Source organism: Sturnira hondurensis, unplaced genomic scaffold (genome assembly GCF_014824575.4).
Source record: "Sturnira hondurensis isolate 20B ecotype Veracruz unplaced genomic scaffold, ASM1482457v3 Scaffold0021490, whole genome shotgun sequence".
Classification (NCBI taxonomy): Eukaryota; Metazoa; Chordata; class Mammalia; order Chiroptera; family Phyllostomidae; genus Sturnira; species Sturnira hondurensis.
Genome location: NW_028094121.1, coordinates 5,088,181 through 5,105,257, shown reverse-complemented (window position 1 = coordinate 5,105,257; position 17,077 = coordinate 5,088,181). Strand labels below are relative to the sequence as shown.

The 17,077-nt window shown below is 42.4% G+C and overlaps 1 protein-coding gene across 4 annotated transcripts in view; it reads left to right on the top strand.

Annotated features, from left to right (window-relative positions):
• The window catches only part of THRAP3 (thyroid hormone receptor associated protein 3), a 64,468-nt gene that overhangs the window by 41,184 nt on the left and 6,207 nt on the right, over positions 1 to 17,077 (top strand). For all 4 annotated transcript variants that reach the window (XM_037032648.1, XM_037032645.1, XM_037032647.1 and 1 more), the window contains 7 exons: positions 3,515 to 3,686; positions 8,327 to 9,232; positions 10,684 to 11,394; positions 12,201 to 12,373; positions 13,586 to 13,697; positions 14,472 to 14,556; positions 16,392 to 16,579. In XM_037032648.1, coding sequence (XP_036888543.1) covers positions 3,550 to 3,686; positions 8,327 to 9,232; positions 10,684 to 11,394; positions 12,201 to 12,373; positions 13,586 to 13,697; positions 14,472 to 14,556; positions 16,392 to 16,579 — 2,312 coding nt within the window. In that variant the 5' untranslated portion in view covers positions 3,515 to 3,549. The remainder of the gene's footprint in view (positions 1 to 3,514; positions 3,687 to 8,326; positions 9,233 to 10,683; positions 11,395 to 12,200; positions 12,374 to 13,585; positions 13,698 to 14,471; positions 14,557 to 16,391; positions 16,580 to 17,077) is intronic.

Sequence of the window (17,077 nt, the reverse complement as noted above, 5' to 3'; positions counted from 1 at the left end):
GTTGCAGTATTGCCACTCTTGAGTATACTTGTCAATTCTGGTAAGTTTATTTATTTATTTATTTTTAAATTTTATTTATTTATCTTTAGAGGGGAAGGGGAGGAGAGAGGGAGAGAAATATCAATGTATGGTTGCCTCTGCTGGGGACACACAATGTATCGTGTGTCCCCTGCCAGGACCTGGCCTGCAACCCAGGCATGTGCCCTGACTGGGAATCGAACTTCGATCCTCTGGTTCGCAGGCCCGCGCTCAATCCACTGAGCTCCACCAGCCAGGGCTAATTCTGGTAAGTTTAAAATACATAGATGTATTAAGTTCAGTTCTGTGTGTATTTAGGTGACAACCTTTTCCCTTAATGAAAAGTAACTTCTTATGTTTCCAATTTCTGAGGGTTGAAAATGTGTGTTTACTTTTCCACTAACTGTTGCCCTTTCTTTTTCTTTTAAAGTTTGATGTTCACCTGTTATGTAACTCATCTAAAAGATTTTTATTTCTGGCCCAAGCTAAAACTGAAGATGGGACAGAGATGTTGCTAGAGAAAGATCCCTAAACCTGTCACAGAAAAAAGCCATTCAGGAAGAATAAACCTGGAGAATCCCAAAATATGCTGAAGGCCAACCAGCAAAACAAAATGTATTTTCAGTATTCAGTTTCTGCAAATTGCTCATTACATCTCCACCTCCTGTGTCTGAGTAACTTATCCCCCTGCCCTGGCTTTGTACAGTGACACTGCTGCCAAAAATCGGCTCCAGATTGAAGTACCTTTGACCTCAGTAGAGCACACAACAGTCTGATCCTTTTGGCAGGATCAAGCTGGAGTTACAGCAGCTTCCTGGACTTTGTGTCTTTCCAGAAGTTCTTAAAATTCAAACCTAATACTTGAATGTAATAATTAGAAACAGTATCACCTTTCAGTTTGTCTGTCTCCTCTTTTACTATGTCCTAAACTTGGTAAGAGTGTGGAAGGTGCATATTCATTAGTTCTACAGATATGTGAATGACTTCTGTGTGGAATAATTGTGGTTAAGAATGCTGGCTTGGAAATGGGACATAATGCCTTCTGTGCTGGCTGGTGTGGCTCAGTGGATTGAGTGTCAGCCTACAAACTGAAAGTTAGCTGGTTCAATTCCTAGTCAAGGTGCATACCTGGGTTGCAGGCCAGGTCCGCAGGTGGGGGATGTGCAAGAGGCAACCAATCGATGTTTTTCTCCCTCCCTCCCCGCTTTCTAAAAAAAAACAAATCTTTTTAAAAAATGATTTTGTCTTTTTAAAAAATGATTCTGTCTTTGAGGCTAAAATTCAATTCATAAAAACATTTTAAAAACAGCTCATAAATAACAGAAGTAAAATCCCAACTAAAGGCTGAAGCAGTTATTAGAAGTTTATTGTATACACACCAAAAACACAGTTTGCAAACCAGGAATACTCAAACCAAAACATAGAATGAGGCTTTAGGGGTATATTGTTACAAAGCAGCTTATATGGTGAGAAAACAGTGATTATTATTCACAGTGATCAATTTGTAATAGAATATTCAGTTATATTCTGTTCAGTTATATTCAGTGGTATTCAGTAATATTCAGTTATATTCAGTGGTTGGTTCATATAAACCTTGGGAAACAGTCCAAGTTTTGTTTGATTTTTTTTCCCCCCTAAAGGAATAAGCAAGAAATGGCACAGGGTCAAGGTAGCCTTGCCAAATGAGGTGGATTAAGTTTTAGTTGTATGCCTGACTGCTTTTGTCGGCTCAGGGAAGTGTCGAGGCTGGTCTCCAGTTGTCTTTTATTTTAGTGCTTCTGGGTGTTAAGTAAATAAGCAAGATGAGATTTCTGCTGGTAGAAAGCTTACCTTCTGTTGGTAGTTGGATAAAGATGGCAAAACAAAAAAGTAAACAGGTTAGTTTCCAAGTACTGAATTGTGTTCTCTGGAGAGAAAAAACAAGGTACTGGATTAGACCCTAGAGTTCCTTTTGATTCGGTGGCCAGGGCAGACCTCTGAGTAGATAGCCTTTGAGCTGAGATTTGAATAACAACAATAGCAGAAACAACAACAACAAATCTGTGAGGTAGGAGAGGGTGAAATATTTGTTAGATATTATTTTCCTTTCACAAGCCCTAGAGCTTTGGCCTGGTCTGGCTATTTCCTAACTTTGTAATCTTCAACTGATCCTTATTGTTCCTGGTCATTGATAGACACATGCTTTAGCACTTTAAATTTTTGCTTCTTGGAAGAAGCCCAAAGTTCTAGTAGTGTGAGTATAAAGAAGAATAAATGAGTCACCTTGACAATGCACCTGGCTGACCAAACCCCGTGGTCACTTGGCAGGGCAACTCTGAGGCTCTCTGTTCATTCCTGTAGTGGGGGAAATTAAAAAGAAAATTTTGTTTTTTTTCATGGGAAAAAAACCCTAAAAGAAGGTTGATGCCAGAAGAAAGTAATGGTGATTCACTTTATAAATTACTTTAGCCCTGTGTTTATGAACTAATAACCCGTATTTTGTAGGATATAATATGTACATGTTGTGGTATTAAAATATTTGAGAATACTCTTACACTTTCAAAACCTTTTTCTTTTTAAAAAAATTATTTACTTTTAGAGAAGGGGAAAATGAAGGGGAAAAGTGAGGGAGAGAAACACCAATGTGGGAGAGATACCTCCCATTGATTGGTTGCCTCTCACATGCCTCTGAACAGGGGACCTGACCCACAACACAGGCATGTGTCCTGACTGGCAATCGAACCAGCGACCTTTTGGTTTACAGGCTGGCTGGCACTCAATCCACTGAGCCACACCAGCCAGGGCTTAAAACCTTTTCCTTGGAGGTAAATATTAAGGATATGCCTTATGACTTCACGGTCCACGTATTAGAGAAATGATCGGGTGTGTGCCATTTCCAAGATAGACAATAACCAAGATATCATTGCATGTGGTTTCTTTTTTTAGAGCCGGCGACAAACTTGTCCCAGGTCATTTCAGTTTATCTAACTTAGTTCACAGAACTTGTTTGCAGCCCTGGCTGGTATAACTCAGTGGATTGAGCGCAGGCCTGCGAAGCAAAGGGTCACCAGTTCGATTCCCAGTCAGGGCACATGCCTGGGTTGCAGGCCAGGTCCCCAGTGGGGGACACATGAGAAGCAATCACACATTACTGTTTCTCTCCCGCTCTTTCTCCTTCCTGTCCTCTCTCTCTAAAAATAAATAAATAAAATATTTTTTAAAAAAGAACTTGCATATTAAGAAAAGACCATGCACCAAATGTTGTTGGCTCTCCTCATTTTTGCTGGTGTTTTATATAGCACTCCCCAGTTTGAGTTACATGTCAAGTTTTCCATTTACTGGCTTAGGAGTCAAATCCTTCTTGATGAACGGTCAGGGTGTTTTGTTTTTTTTAACAGTTATTTCATCTTGTTTATTTGTTTATTTGTGTGTTTGTTTGTTTCTGAGTGTCCAGAGAAGTTCAAGTTTGCAAAGGGACCCACCTGTTCATTTGTTTGGATCTGTTTTCTTACATTAGGTGTAATTGAAAAGTGACTGACCTTTTTTTCGGAGATGTCAAAAACAAACAAATCAAAGTCTGGATCTCGTTCTTCTCGCTCAAGATCTGCATCAAGATCTCGTTCTCGTTCATTTTCGAAGTCCCGATCCCGAAGTCGATCTATCTCCCGTTCGAGGAAGCGCAGGCTGAGGTAAGTGGGTGTGATTGTATATTGAGGTTATCTTTAACTGTTAGACTCTTTCTGTGAATATCAAATGCTTGTGACAAGGTGGGGGGATTGGCTTGAAGTGGAGGTTGGGTTGTAAGATACTCAGATGCCGCGGATCCAGATCAGCTTTCCTTGCCATACTGTTTGCCTAATTCCTTTACTCCTCTGCCAGCACATACTATTTCTCATCTACTTTGGAAGAAAGAGCATTTTTTAAAAACTCAAGCTGTTTACTTCAAACCTCTACATCTGATTATTTTTCAATGTAGGTTTATTTTTTGGAGGCTTGGACAAGTTTATTTTCATGAGGAAAGAGAAGATAACTGGTAGCTAAGAGGATGAATAGTGTGATCAACATTACAAAGAAAGGAAGTCTCATCCCACTAAAGTAAACCTTAAAACACTTATCAGGAGTCATTTGTATACACTTGATGTGCCTACAGGCTGCATCTGTTTAGTAAACTCATCTTAAAACTATAAAACATCTAAAGTCTACTGTTGTAGACATCACTTTGTCTTTTTATTAAATGTGCAAATATGCAAGTAATTATTTTGAATATTGCTAATATTCTTTAATTCCATCAGTTTCCACACCTTTATATTTCCTCATTTCAATTTTGTCTTAGAATAGGAGGCCGGACCTCCAGCATCTTTTCCTCTTGAGGTGCAATGAGTTGAGTCTTTCCTTCTTTTAAGGTTTTTAATTTTCTTTTGTGAGTAGATGAGAACCTTTCAGTAGAACCAAGTTTCTGTGTGTGCACTAGGGAAGGAAACACTGATGTGTTAAATACCAAAAGGAGACTGCACAATTTCGTTTTTTGTCAGACTTGCACTAGGCAAGAAGGGAATTTCTCAGTTTTACAGTTTGGAACTTCCTCTTGTTTATTTCCGATGAGTTTCTAAAATTCTTTTTCTCTTTCTTTTTTTTTCTTTTTTTATCCTCACCTGAGGACACGCTTATTGATTTTAGAGAGAGGGACCATGGGGGAGGGGAGAGGGAGAGAAACATCCATCAGCTGCTGCTTGTACATGCCCCTGACAGGGATGGAACCTGCAACCCAGGTATGTGCCCTGACCAGTAATCGAACCCATGATCTTTGAGTTTATGGGACAATGCTCCAACCAACTGAGTCACACTGGCCAGGGCCGGAATTCTTTACTTAAGTGAATTGATTATGAAATTTAAAATAAACCTCAGGAGAAGTTGTTACAAGCTTTATTTTTGATGGTTCCATAGTACTGTATTTTTAGGACTATAAGATGCACCTAGGTTTTAGAGGAGGAAAACAGGGAAGAAACGTTTTTGAAGCAAGAAATGTGGTAAGATATTTAATAACTTATAACCCTTCTCCACTGTCCCCTCACCCCCGTCGTCCCCCTTCTCCCCCCCGCTCTCTGCTTGCCTAGTGAGCCAGGCAAGCTACGTTTGCACTATAAGACGCCCCCGGAATTTAGGGGGAAGTGCATCTTATAGTCCAAAAATATGGTACTTCTACAAGAGCCCATTAAACAAATGGAGTTTTTTTTTGTCTGCCTCCTAATAAGAACAAGTTAATTTCTTAAATGAAATTTGCAGAAGCCTGCCTGAAAATTACAAAAAGTAGGTGTGCATAAGTATTGATGATTCCAATATAATGTAGAACAGGAAGCTAGAAATCTTGACTCTCCGTCAAACAAAAGAAATAATAGCCCTTTTTTCCCCCCCAAGATACATTACATTCATCTAGGGTAACCATTCTTGGGTTTCTTCCCTCCCCCACCCCCCGCCATGTTTTTTGGGGGCATGCATTTTCCCAAACTTTGTTCAAACCCTAGAGTAGATAGTCTTGTCAGTTACCCAGTTGTGTCGGTGTCTATATAAAAACACTTGTTCCATCTTTTCAATCTCAACAAAAAAAGAAGAGGGAAAACCCACTGAATAAATTTACACCTATGTCAGGAAATTACTATCAAGGCTTTGGGACTGAGCAAAAACTCTTAGTAACTCTTACCTTGCGCCCAGTCTTTTGGCCAGATTAAACCTCAGTTTTAGTTCATTTGGTTCTAAAAGGTAACATTTTAAAACTATTCAGTAAATGGAAACTAAGTAATTGGTTCAAAAACAAGAGGCTATACAACCAAAATGGAGACAAACTGGAACTGACTCAGATTGGAAAATGTTAACCACCTCTGAAGTATTTGTGGTAACTGGAACTCTGGGCATATCTGTCTGGACAGAACTCTCCCTAATTCTATCAATCATTTGGCATGGTCGTTGACTTGGCAAATGAGGGAGAAATATCTTAGCAGGCAATATATACTGCGGTAGGTTTAGAGTCATTTTATGTGCTGTTTTATTCCTAGAATATCATTATTGGAGGGATTTCTCCACTAGTTAACGTGTTTTCATACTTGATTCTAGTCTGACTTCTCTGTTTTTTAGAAACAGATAAATTTGCCACTGGATGCTCAATTCTTGTTTCTGGCTTATCTGTTTCATGATTTTTTTCCTTTTGTTTTCCTTCTCCTACAAAGGAAGTATACTATCCAGAGAGTTTGAGAAATCATGCCTTTAAATTAATTTAACTGTTGAGTTCTACACAATTGGAGAAAATTGATTGTTTCCTTGTATTTCACAGACTGTATCCTTTCAAGTGACTTTTTGTAAATAACTTCATTTGCAATCTGCAGAGACTCATGTTCCTGCATCCGTGCAGTGACTGCGGGTTTGGATGCAGTTTGCCCAGGGCCCTCCCTAGTAATGGGTGACAGAAGCAGCAGTAGCCTCTGAGGATGGGCACATGAATTAAACCCTCCTTAGTGTGGGTGGTACATCACCTCCCTCAAGTGTAGCCATTTAATTGGCTCATACTCAGTTTCATAGCCTGCATCTGCCTCTTCTTCCTTCTTTCCTTACATTGTACTGTTTTGAATGAAAAGTATGGAAGGTAAGTTTTGTAATTGTACTTCAGTAGCAGTCATTAACCAGCAGTATACTGCATCGTCTTTGCCAGTTGTTTTGTTCTTGGGGTAGAGGACCTGAGCATCGCAGGTAATAAGTAGTAGAAAAGCAACTCCACTTTGTCTTCCTTAGATTAAATTAATATAAGTTTCTTTTTAAAAATACTGTTTTGTTTTAGTGCCTATCACATTTGCTTAATGGAGTTATATTTATAAAACAAACAGTCTATTTCTAGTCAGGCCTGCTGAGTAACTGAAGGTTTTCATTCTATATGTAAAGAGAATACCTTTGGAAAGCATTTTCTGGTAATTTTGCATATTTCTAGCTAACTACTTAGAAGTAGTGATTAACTTGATGATCCGTATCATAGCTGACAAGGCAGGTGGTATCCAAGAGCCCCAGTGGAGTTTTACACCAGCAAACCCAGTCTTCGACTTTCTGATGGAAACAAAGCTGCCCATCATTGACAAGCNCTGTTTTGTTTTAGTGCCTATCACATTTGCTTAATGGAGTTATATTTATAAAACAAACAGTCTATTTCTGGTCAGGCGTGCTGAGTAACTGAAGGTTTTCATTCTATATGTAAAGAGAATACCTTTGGAAAGCATTTTCTGGTAATTTTGCATATTTCTAGCTTACTACTTAGAAGTAGTGATTAACTTGATGATCCGTATCATAGCTGACAAGGCAGGTGGTATCCAAGAGCCCCAGTGGAGTTTTACACCAGCAAACCCAGTCTTCGACTTTCTGATGGAAACAAAGCTGCCCATCATTGACAAGCCTGCCATTCATGGACATGTAATTTTAACCAAGTTAGGTTACTGTTGAACACCCGTGTCTCTGGAAGTGTACCTTTGCCAAAGTTAAGAGTTCTATATTTTTAAACAGTAAAGAACACCTTTAGGCTTTAGGTTGACTGAAAAGGCATGCATGGGGAGGGGTCTTGTTTTGTAGTTTCTCTTTGCCAATGTTCTGTGTACTTTGGTGTCTGCAGTCAGATGGTGCCCTCATGTGGCACCTAGGTCATACCTTGTAGTTGAGCCACAGAAACTGACCAAAATAGTGAGACCATTTCTAGGTCCCCAGTAAAAAACTAATAATATCTGTGTGCTTTGCTGTACTGATTTCAGTTAAAATTTTTGTAAGCTTTGAACAGATGTATACTCCAAGTTCCTATTTAAGTGGTCTTTGATTCAGACCTGTTACTCTTTTTTACAAACCCAGGTCTTGGTGGAATCTGAGAAATCAGCCCTGCAAGGACAGTGAGAGTTGAATAAGACGGGGAGTGGAGTGTGGTAACAGTACAGAGGTCGAAGGGCCTGAGCTGTTAACCTGTCTTGGTACTGAGGATTCTGAGCAATTAGTATACTGTATTAAAATGGCCGTTGTTTAGTTCACTGCATTAAGAATATTTTTATATTTTTTCACTGTAGACATATTTTTATTTAAACTGTGCTATAATAATGAAGCAATCTTGGTGTCTCATTTATTAAAGTGATTCTTATCCCTGTTTCTGTATTTAATGTGGTCCATAAGCAGAAGGACTTAATTTAAGTGTGCATCCTGTGAGCAGGAATTTAAGTATGTTACTTCTTTTTGTTGGCAGTTTTTTCATGAATAAGACTGTTTGTGTCAAAAATTTAAACATTTCTCCCCTCCCCCCCACCCCCATCCCCTTTAGTTCTAGGTCTCGTTCCAGATCGTATTCTCCAGCTCATAACAGAGAGAGGAATCACCCAAGAGTATATCAGAATCGGGATTTCCGAGGTCACAACAGAGGCTATAGAAGGCCCTATTATTTCCGTGGGCGCAACAGAGGCTTTTATCCATGGGGCCAGTATAACCGAGGAGGCTATGGAAACTACCGCTCAAACTGGCAGAATTATCGGCAAGCATACAGTCCTCGTCGGGGCCGTTCCCGATCCCGGTCCCCAAAGAGAAGATCACCTTCACCACGGTCCAGGAGCCATTCTAGAAATTCTGATAAGTCTTCCTCTGACAGGTCAAGGCGCTCCTCATCCTCTCGTTCTTCCTCCAACCACAGCCGAGTTGAATCTTCTAAGCGCAAGTCTGCAAAGGAGAAAAAGTCCTCTTCTAAGGATAGCCGGCCATCTCAGGCTGCCGGGGATAACCAGGGAGAAGAGGCCAAGGAGCAGACGTTCTCTGGAGGCTCCTCTCAAGATACAAAAGCATCTGAGAGCTCGAAGCCGTGGGCAGATGCTTCCACCTACAGTGCTGGCTCTGCATCACGGGCGTCGGCAGTATCTGAGCTGAGTCCCCGGGAGCGGAGCCCTGCTCTGAAAAGCCCCCTCCAGTCTGTGGTGGTGAGACGGCGATCTCCCCGTCCTAGCCCTGTGCCAAAACCTAGCCCTCCACTTTCCAGCACATCCCAGATGGGCTCAGCTCTGCAGAGTGGTTCTGGGTACCAGTCTGGGACACACCAAGGTCAGTTTGACCACGGCTCTGGGTCCTTGAGTCCATCCAAGAAGAGCCCTGTGGGTAAGAGTCCACCGGCCTCTGGTTCCGCATATGGCTCATCTCAGAAGGAGGAGGCTGCTGCTTCAGGAGGAGCAGCCTATACAAAGAGGCAAGTATCCGGTGTCCCCTGCCTGGGTGTGTTTTTGTCTTACCAGCTGGCAGTTTGGTTGTAACACAGTCTAAGTTGGAGCTGTGATTAATGGTAAAAAGGTAATCCCCATTTCCTAAACTTTTCATTAGCAAACTTTAAAAGCATCACCCAAGGAAATCTAAAGCTTAACTCTAGCTTTCCTACCTTCCTGGATTTGTATTGCAGCATAAAGTGTCTTTAGACTACACTGCAATGATGTTTTCACATTTAAAATTTGCCTTGGATTCTACCAATGTAAGCCAGAGAACAGTAGACAGTTGTGGGTCAGCTATCAAAAAAATACGGTCTTTGCCAAAATGAATGGCCTTTGGAGTTGTTAGACCCCCCTAAGACCCACCACCTGCTATGATTGACCTACATCAGCCCATCAGGGTGAATAGCTGCATCCTCAACCCTCCAGTTGAGGAGACTGGGCAGAATGGCAAAGTCCAAGGCTTAGTCCACAAAGGCCTTGTTTTAATATCACAAGGTGAGTGTATGTCCTGGTAGGAGCCAGCTGGGCTGCGTGTTAGGAGAGGATATAAGAGTGCTTCCGTTTTGTACCCTGGGGGACATGGTAAGTTGGAACCTGAATCTTTGTGTGGTTGTATGGTTTGGGGTGGTAGAGACATAACAGGGGCATTGCATTGAGACCAGGTTGACAAGAGGAAATTACTGGGCAAGGGGAAGTTTCCTTTTTCTTTTCTCTTATATTAGCATGTTCTTTGATGTCCTTCTGTCCTTTGATTCTGTTGTGCCATATTTCTTCGCTAATGGTACAGAAGAGATGTTCAGAATCTGTACTTTCGAGGCTTCAGTAAGGCTACTTGAAAATGTAAGTTTTGTTTCTTGCCAGAACTGTGAATGTCATTAGAAGGCTTGGGCATGAGCTCTCTTTTCCATAAGAAAGAGTAGGGTGATTTTTGCTCCTCCCCTCAATTAACATGTATTTTGTTTCTATTTGTGTTTGCAGTATATTTCATATTTAGATCTTCTAGGTGACTTGAAGCAAATTTGAAGTCTCTTTTGAGACTTGTATTTCCAAATGTGAGTTGTATAAAAGCAAAACAGTCCAAGGTTGAACATTCTATGTTAACTTTGCTGAAAGCAGATTGTAAGTGACTGAGTGAAGGTTGGATAAGACTTTTTTTTTTTCCCCTAGACCACTTACAGGTAAGTAGTTTTGTTTTTTAGTATCCTAAAAATTACCTCTGTTATTTTCTTTTTTTTTTTTTTGTAAGGCACAACTCTGTGGAGCAAATATTTCCCTCTGAATTAATAGAAAGTGACCAAATAGAAAGTCCTTTGGTAACAGTAATCCACAAGACGTGTTCAGTTCAGAAATTCAAAAACTCAAGTCCATGTGGTGATGTTTAGATCAAGTTGCTTAAAAAATCTCTTGTGTGTGTCTTTTGTGTTTTTGTAACTAGGTATCTAGATGAGCAGAAGACAGAGAATGGAAAAGATAAGGAACAGAAACAAACAAATACTGATAAAGAGAAAATGAAAGAGAAAGGGAGCTTCTCTGACACAGGCATGAGTGATTCGAAAATAAAATCTGATATGTTTGCTCCCAAAACTGATTCTGAGAAGCCTTTTCGGGGCAGCCAATCTCCCAAAAGGTATAAGCTCCGAGATGACTTTGAGAAGAAGATGGCTGATTTCCACAAAGAGGACATGGATGATCAAGATAAGGACAAAGCTAAAGGAAGGAAGGAATCTGAGTTTGATGATGATCCCAAATTTATGTCTAAAGTCATAGCAGGCGCAAACAAAAACCAGGAGGAGGAGAAGGGTAAATGGGAGGGCCTCGTGTATGCGCCTCCCGGCAAGGAAAAGCAACGGAAAACGGAGGAGCTGGAGGAGGAGTCCTTCTCAGAGAGATCCAAAAAGGAGGATCGGGGAGGGCTCAAGAGAACCGAAGGTGGGCACAGGGGGTTTGTGCCTGAAAAGAACTTCCGAGTGACTGCGTACAAGGCAGTCCAGGAGAAGAGCTCGTCACCTCCCCCAAGAAAGACCTCTGAGAGCCGAGAGAAGCTAGGAGCCAAGGGAGACTTCTCCTCGGGGAAGTCTTCCTTTTCCATTACTCGAGAGGCCCAAGTCAATGTCCGGATGGACTCTTTTGATGAGGACCTTGCAAGGTGAGGTGTAGCCCTTGATGGGGACTTCAGTGGTCTATATGGTGTCTCTTAACTCCTCCCTCTTCCTAAGGACATTCCAAAAGTAAGACAGGCCCCTCCTGTGTTTCCCCTGCCGTCCGAGTTGTAGTGCTGGTATCCTCGGGTCTGCCTGTTTCCAGTGGGAGTGTGTGTCACTGAGCAGTTTCTTACATGTTGGCGTCAGGATCATAGGGTGGTGAAGGGTGCTTCTTTAGTGACTGGCTTTGGTGTTGGGTCCCCTCTGCTGTTTCCTCTGCTCTCTAGTCAGCACACACACACTTCCCCTGCCTCTAGCCTTCATTCTGTTCCTTCTGACTTCGATTTAGGTGCCTTTTGTCTGTAGAGCTATCTACAGTCATCCCTCCATTCTTAGGAGGGTACTAGAGTCTACTATACAGAGGCCTTCACCATGAAATGATGTAGCAGTTTTTAGAGTTGGGGCTGTGGGTGACAGGAGAACTTCAGGAAAAAGTGGTGGTGTCCAGGTTGCTTTTTACCTGGGGTAAAAACTGTGCAGCCTCTTGAAAGTCGGTCTGAGCCACGTTCCAGCCACATCCCACTCCTGCTTCCTTATGTCACTTCACTGAATGGCCCCAGCTGGCCAAGCTAGTTGGTCTTTAAAATACACTCCCATTTGTTGAGCATGTTAAAACCAGCAGTGACCCCCCAAACAGTCTGGATAAATGTAAAAACTCTCTGAAAAAATGCATTGCGTTTTTAGGGTTTAAATGTTCTGACTTTACATACATCGTGTTATATTGGGCCTTCTTGTGTTTTTTTCCCTCCAGACCCAGTGGATTATTGGCTCAGGAACGTAAGCTTTGTCGGGATCTAGTTCATAGCAACAAAAAGGAGCAGGAATTTCGTTCCATTTTCCAGCACATACAGTCAGCTCAGTCTCAGCGGAGCCCCTCGGAACTGTTTGCCCAGCACATAGTGACCATTGTTCACCATGTTAAAGGTGGGTCCAGGCTCCGGCCTGCTTAGGCGCTCTCGCCGCTGCTTAGCTTCCTCTGTTACAAGCAGGATGATTGGGTGAATAAGGGAGCCTTTTGGGGTCTTTTATCTTTAAATTTTTTAAAGATTTTTAATTTATTTTTTAGAGAGAGGAGAAGTGAGGGAGCAAAACATTCATTAATGTGGGAGAGAAACAGCGATTGGTTGCCTCTCACACACCCCCAACTGGGAACTTGGCTGGTAATTGAACCAGCGACCTTTAATTTTGTAGGCTGGCCATCAACCCACTCAGCCCTACCAGCCAGGGTATGGGGCCCTTTATCTTATTGAAAGGGCCTTTGAAGCTACAGACTGGCTTGAAGGAAATCCCTTCTAGGGAGGAGTTCTGTTTTTTTAATTATAGTGCTAGGTGCTTTTTCTTTTTCTTTTTCTTTTTTTTTTTTTAGATTTTATTTACTTTAGAGGGAGGGGGAGTGAGGGAGGGGGAGAAAGAGAGGAGAGAAACATTAATGTGAGAAAGAAATATCACGTGGTTGCCTCTTGTACGTACCCCAACTGGGGACCGAACCAGGCGTGTGATCTGACTGGAACTCAGCTGGCAACCTTCCGGTTTGCAGCACAACGCCCAACCAGCTGGACCACACCGGCCAGGGCAGAGCTGAATGTTCTGAATTGCTGGTTATAACCTGTGATTGATAGAATGGGTAAACTCTTTCACATGAAGATCAAAAACGTTTGACAAAGGGAGTATTAAAAGTGGCTTTTCCTGCACCTCTTTCTTTTTGTGTCCAGCAGGTAGAAGCCTCTAGAGGTCTTTTGTCAGCCTTACGGTGTGAATTTCTCCCCCACCATAAGGGCAGGTGGAGGTAGGCAGGCTGGGGGGTGGCGGAGAGAAGGTCAGTGGAGAAGCTTGGTGGGGCCAGTCACAGATTCGTTCTGAGATTTAAACTTACGCAGGAGCTAGCGGTGTGACTGAAAGGACAGTGGCCACAGGTTCCTCTCCTTCTGTCCGAGTCCTGAGATAAGGGAGCCACCTCGGTAATCCAGTGCCCAGCACTGGATTGTGTAAAGCAGCCCTTTTGCTTCCTCTTTTCTGTAAGTTTGTTAGGGATTTGACTTCTTTAGTCACATCTTTGTGGCTGCAGATTCATACAAAAGAGTTGAATATTGTGTTTGCTTTTGATAGCATAATGTGTTTTTCTTTGACTCTCCACAGAGCATCACTTTGGGTCCTCAGGAATGACACTGCATGAACGCTTTACTAAATACCTAAAGAGAGGATCTGAGCAGGAGGCAGCTAAGAACAAGAAAAGCCCAGAGATACACAGGTGAGGACCCCAGCCTTCTACTGCAGGTGGTCCTAAGAGACGGATCATTAGATACTAAACTTGTCTTTGCCACATTAGCCACAGAAGTTGAGGTCCCACTCTTCAGATTCTAGGGTAGAAGTGGGTGTTTGTGAGTGGAAAGGACGTGCTTTGGTGGCGATAAGTTTCTTGTTCTGGGCCTGAGGAGAACAGCCTTAATTTTTTAGAGGGGAAGGGAAGGAAAAAGAGACAGCGATGTGAGAGAGAAACAATTGCCTCTCACATGCACCCCAGCCAGGTTCCAGCTCCACCACCCAGGCAGGTGCCCTGACTGGGAATCAAACCAGCCACCTTTTACTTTGTGGGACAATGCCCAACCAACTGAGACACACTGGTTAGGGTGGCCTTATCTTCAATTCCCTAATGGTCCGCTCTTGGATCTGTTGCAGTAGTTATTGTAGAATTGTGTTTGTATAGTACTCTTGGGTTTAGTGTCATGCCAGGCAATTGTTTCAGGTAAACAATGGGGCATTACATCCTAATTCCCAAGTTGAAAATGCCCTTTGGTGTTAGCGGGTGTTAGATAGTCTTGTTGTGAACTTGAAATCCTAAGCTTGACTGTGTGTGAGTCTGTCTTCCTGGATGTAACATCACTGGGAGGGAATAAGAAATTTCTCATTTGAGAAGTTGGGATTTTGTGTGCATTTTTGTGTATGCCTATGGAAGAGTGTAAGTATGCAAAGAACATGTTATATAACTGTGGAATACTAAAATTTCTTGTGTTTCCAATTTTAGGAGGATAGACATTTCCCCCAGTACATTCAGAAAACATGGTTTGGCTCATGATGAAATGAAAAGTCCCCGGGAACCTGGCTACAAGGTGAACTGTTGCTTTGATCAGTAATTCCAACAAAATGAGTGCGTTGGGCATGAACTTGACAGAAATGTGTTTGTTTAAATTACTCTCTACTTAAGTTTGTGTTTTTCTTTTAAGGATGGGCATAATTCTAAAAATGAACTACAAAGGGTTAATTTTTATTAAATGTATCAACAACCTTTGTGAAGTGGTTAGAATATGGTAAATGACCCCAAAGTCTATTGAGGTGAGCTTGAGAAAAAAAAGAGAGGAGTTTTGGAACAAGTGCCCATGATGAGAGAAGAAACTTTTTGTGATATTTTTCTGCTTGTAAGTATTATCAAATCAACTATATACATGCACTATTTCCAACCATGATTTCAGAAAGACATGCATGTCAGAGGAGAGTGGAATATTCATATCTTAACTGAGTAGACTGTTTGAAACAGCTAGTCCAGTTTTTTCTAACATTGTACCATATCTATCATCTGTTCGTTACTGTTGCTTTAAAGCTAAACATTACTTTGATAGCCCAGCTACATTTGCAATGATGTGCACTGTTATTAAGAGGTTAAAGCTTGTATGCACTCTCTGTGAAATACTAGATTTGGGGTTTTAAGAAATCTCAGTATATATTGACCTTCATTCACATATACAGTTGAAATTTTAAAACTAGAGATGGCTCTTCTGATACTCCTGAAACATTTTCTACAAATATTTAACTTTTCGAAACACATTTGTCTTGTTGGTTGAGTGTGATGAGAGGCACTCTTGCGCAGGTGCCTCTTTCCCATCCCCTTTTCCTCTCCTCCAAGTAGTCACAGATTGACACTCACGTGTGGAAGGCGAGGTTCTGAAACATCAGAAGACGCCTGTGCCCCACAGCTAACTCATGGTCGTCGCACCACTTAAGGGAGCAGCACCTGCATTTTTATTGTTTTTCATAAAAGGCTTTGGAGGGTGCGGAGTCCCACTCCCTCCCTCTCAAAAACAGTGGCGGTAAACTTGCTTCCTACCACTCCTGTTAGAGTTAAACTTTGTCTAAGTGAAATGTTAGTACAGAGGAAACTACTCACTCCTTGCCGTTTTTATGGGAAATCTTACTTCTATGAGACAAGTCCTAGTGTATAGCGCCCCAGAACTCACCTGTACCGCTGCTCTCACTCAGTGTCCTGAGGACTGTTGGCCTTGCCATGTGGTGGTCCTCGCTGCTGCTGGGCTCTCGCTGTGTCTGTAGCTCACGTGCCCCGATGGTTACACTTCCTAGAAAGCCAAAAGATTTTTTCTCTTTCTTTTTTAAATAAAGTTTGACAGGTATTGCCACTTTAGGAATTCTCCATTATGGTACTCCCTGCATTATTGATACTTCCTCTTCAGAGAAATTCTCAATATAACAAATCATTTAGAAAAGCTGCTTAAGTCTGCCGTTGTCTCTCATTGGGCTCAGTACTCAGAGATGACTCCAAGTAGAGGGTTAGCCTGGGGTGACTGCTGCAGTGCAGGTAGGAAAAGGGTAACGTGAGCATTTCCTCTTGGTGGTGAATAAGCCAGAGCCGGGCCAGCCAAACCATTACAGGGCCAGAGAGGAAAGGAAGCAAGCGACATCAACACACAGCATTCTTAGAAGGCTATCTGCATTACTCTTGGGAGAACTGGTTTGGGCTCTGTGAGGGATCCTCATGAAGTGACTTCTTGGGACGTCTGTATCCCCCTCCTCCTGGCCCCCCCAAGCTTGGGTGACACGTTCCCAGTGCTTCCTCTGCACCACTCCACTGGAGTAGTGACCACAGTGTTGTGGGGTGGTTGAACCGGCGCAGCCCTGCATCCCGAAAACCTTCATTTGATTTCTCTCTCGGCAGGCTGAGGGAAAGTACAAAGATGATCCTGTTGATCTCCGCCTTGATATTGAACGTCGTAAAAAACATAAGGAGAGAGATCTTAAACGAGGCAAATCAAGAGAATCAGTGGATTCCCGAGACTCAAGCCACTCAAGGGAAAGATCAACTGAGAAAACTGAGAAAACCCATAAAGGATCAAAGAAGCAGAAGTACGTGAGCCCCTGCCACCGCATTCGGACTCCTGATTGGGGTCTGTTGTCCGCACCCTTTAGGCTGGTACACCAGACCTCCCAAGGCAGACAGCTTTGGGGTTAGGAATGGCAGCAGTTTGGGCAGTTGCTTCTTTTTTTTACCACGTATGTGTTAAGTAAGGCCGCTAGTTTGAAAACAACTTTGCATCAGAATTGGCATGGCCCTGGCTGGTGTAGCTCGGTGGATTGAGCGCGGACCTGCGAACCAGGCGATCGCGGTTCGATTCCCAGTCAGGGCACATGCCTGGGTTGCAGGCCAGTTCCCTGCAGGCCAACTCCCAGCAGGGGAGGCACGAAAGGCAACCAGACATTGATATTTCTCTCCCTCTCTCCTTCCCTTCCCCTCTAAATATAAATAAATAAAATATTTAAAAAAAAAAAAAAAGAATTGGCATGAACCTTGTCCAAAGAAGGCCTCCTGGGAGATGAGCAGTTAATTTGGCTGTGGGGGCCATG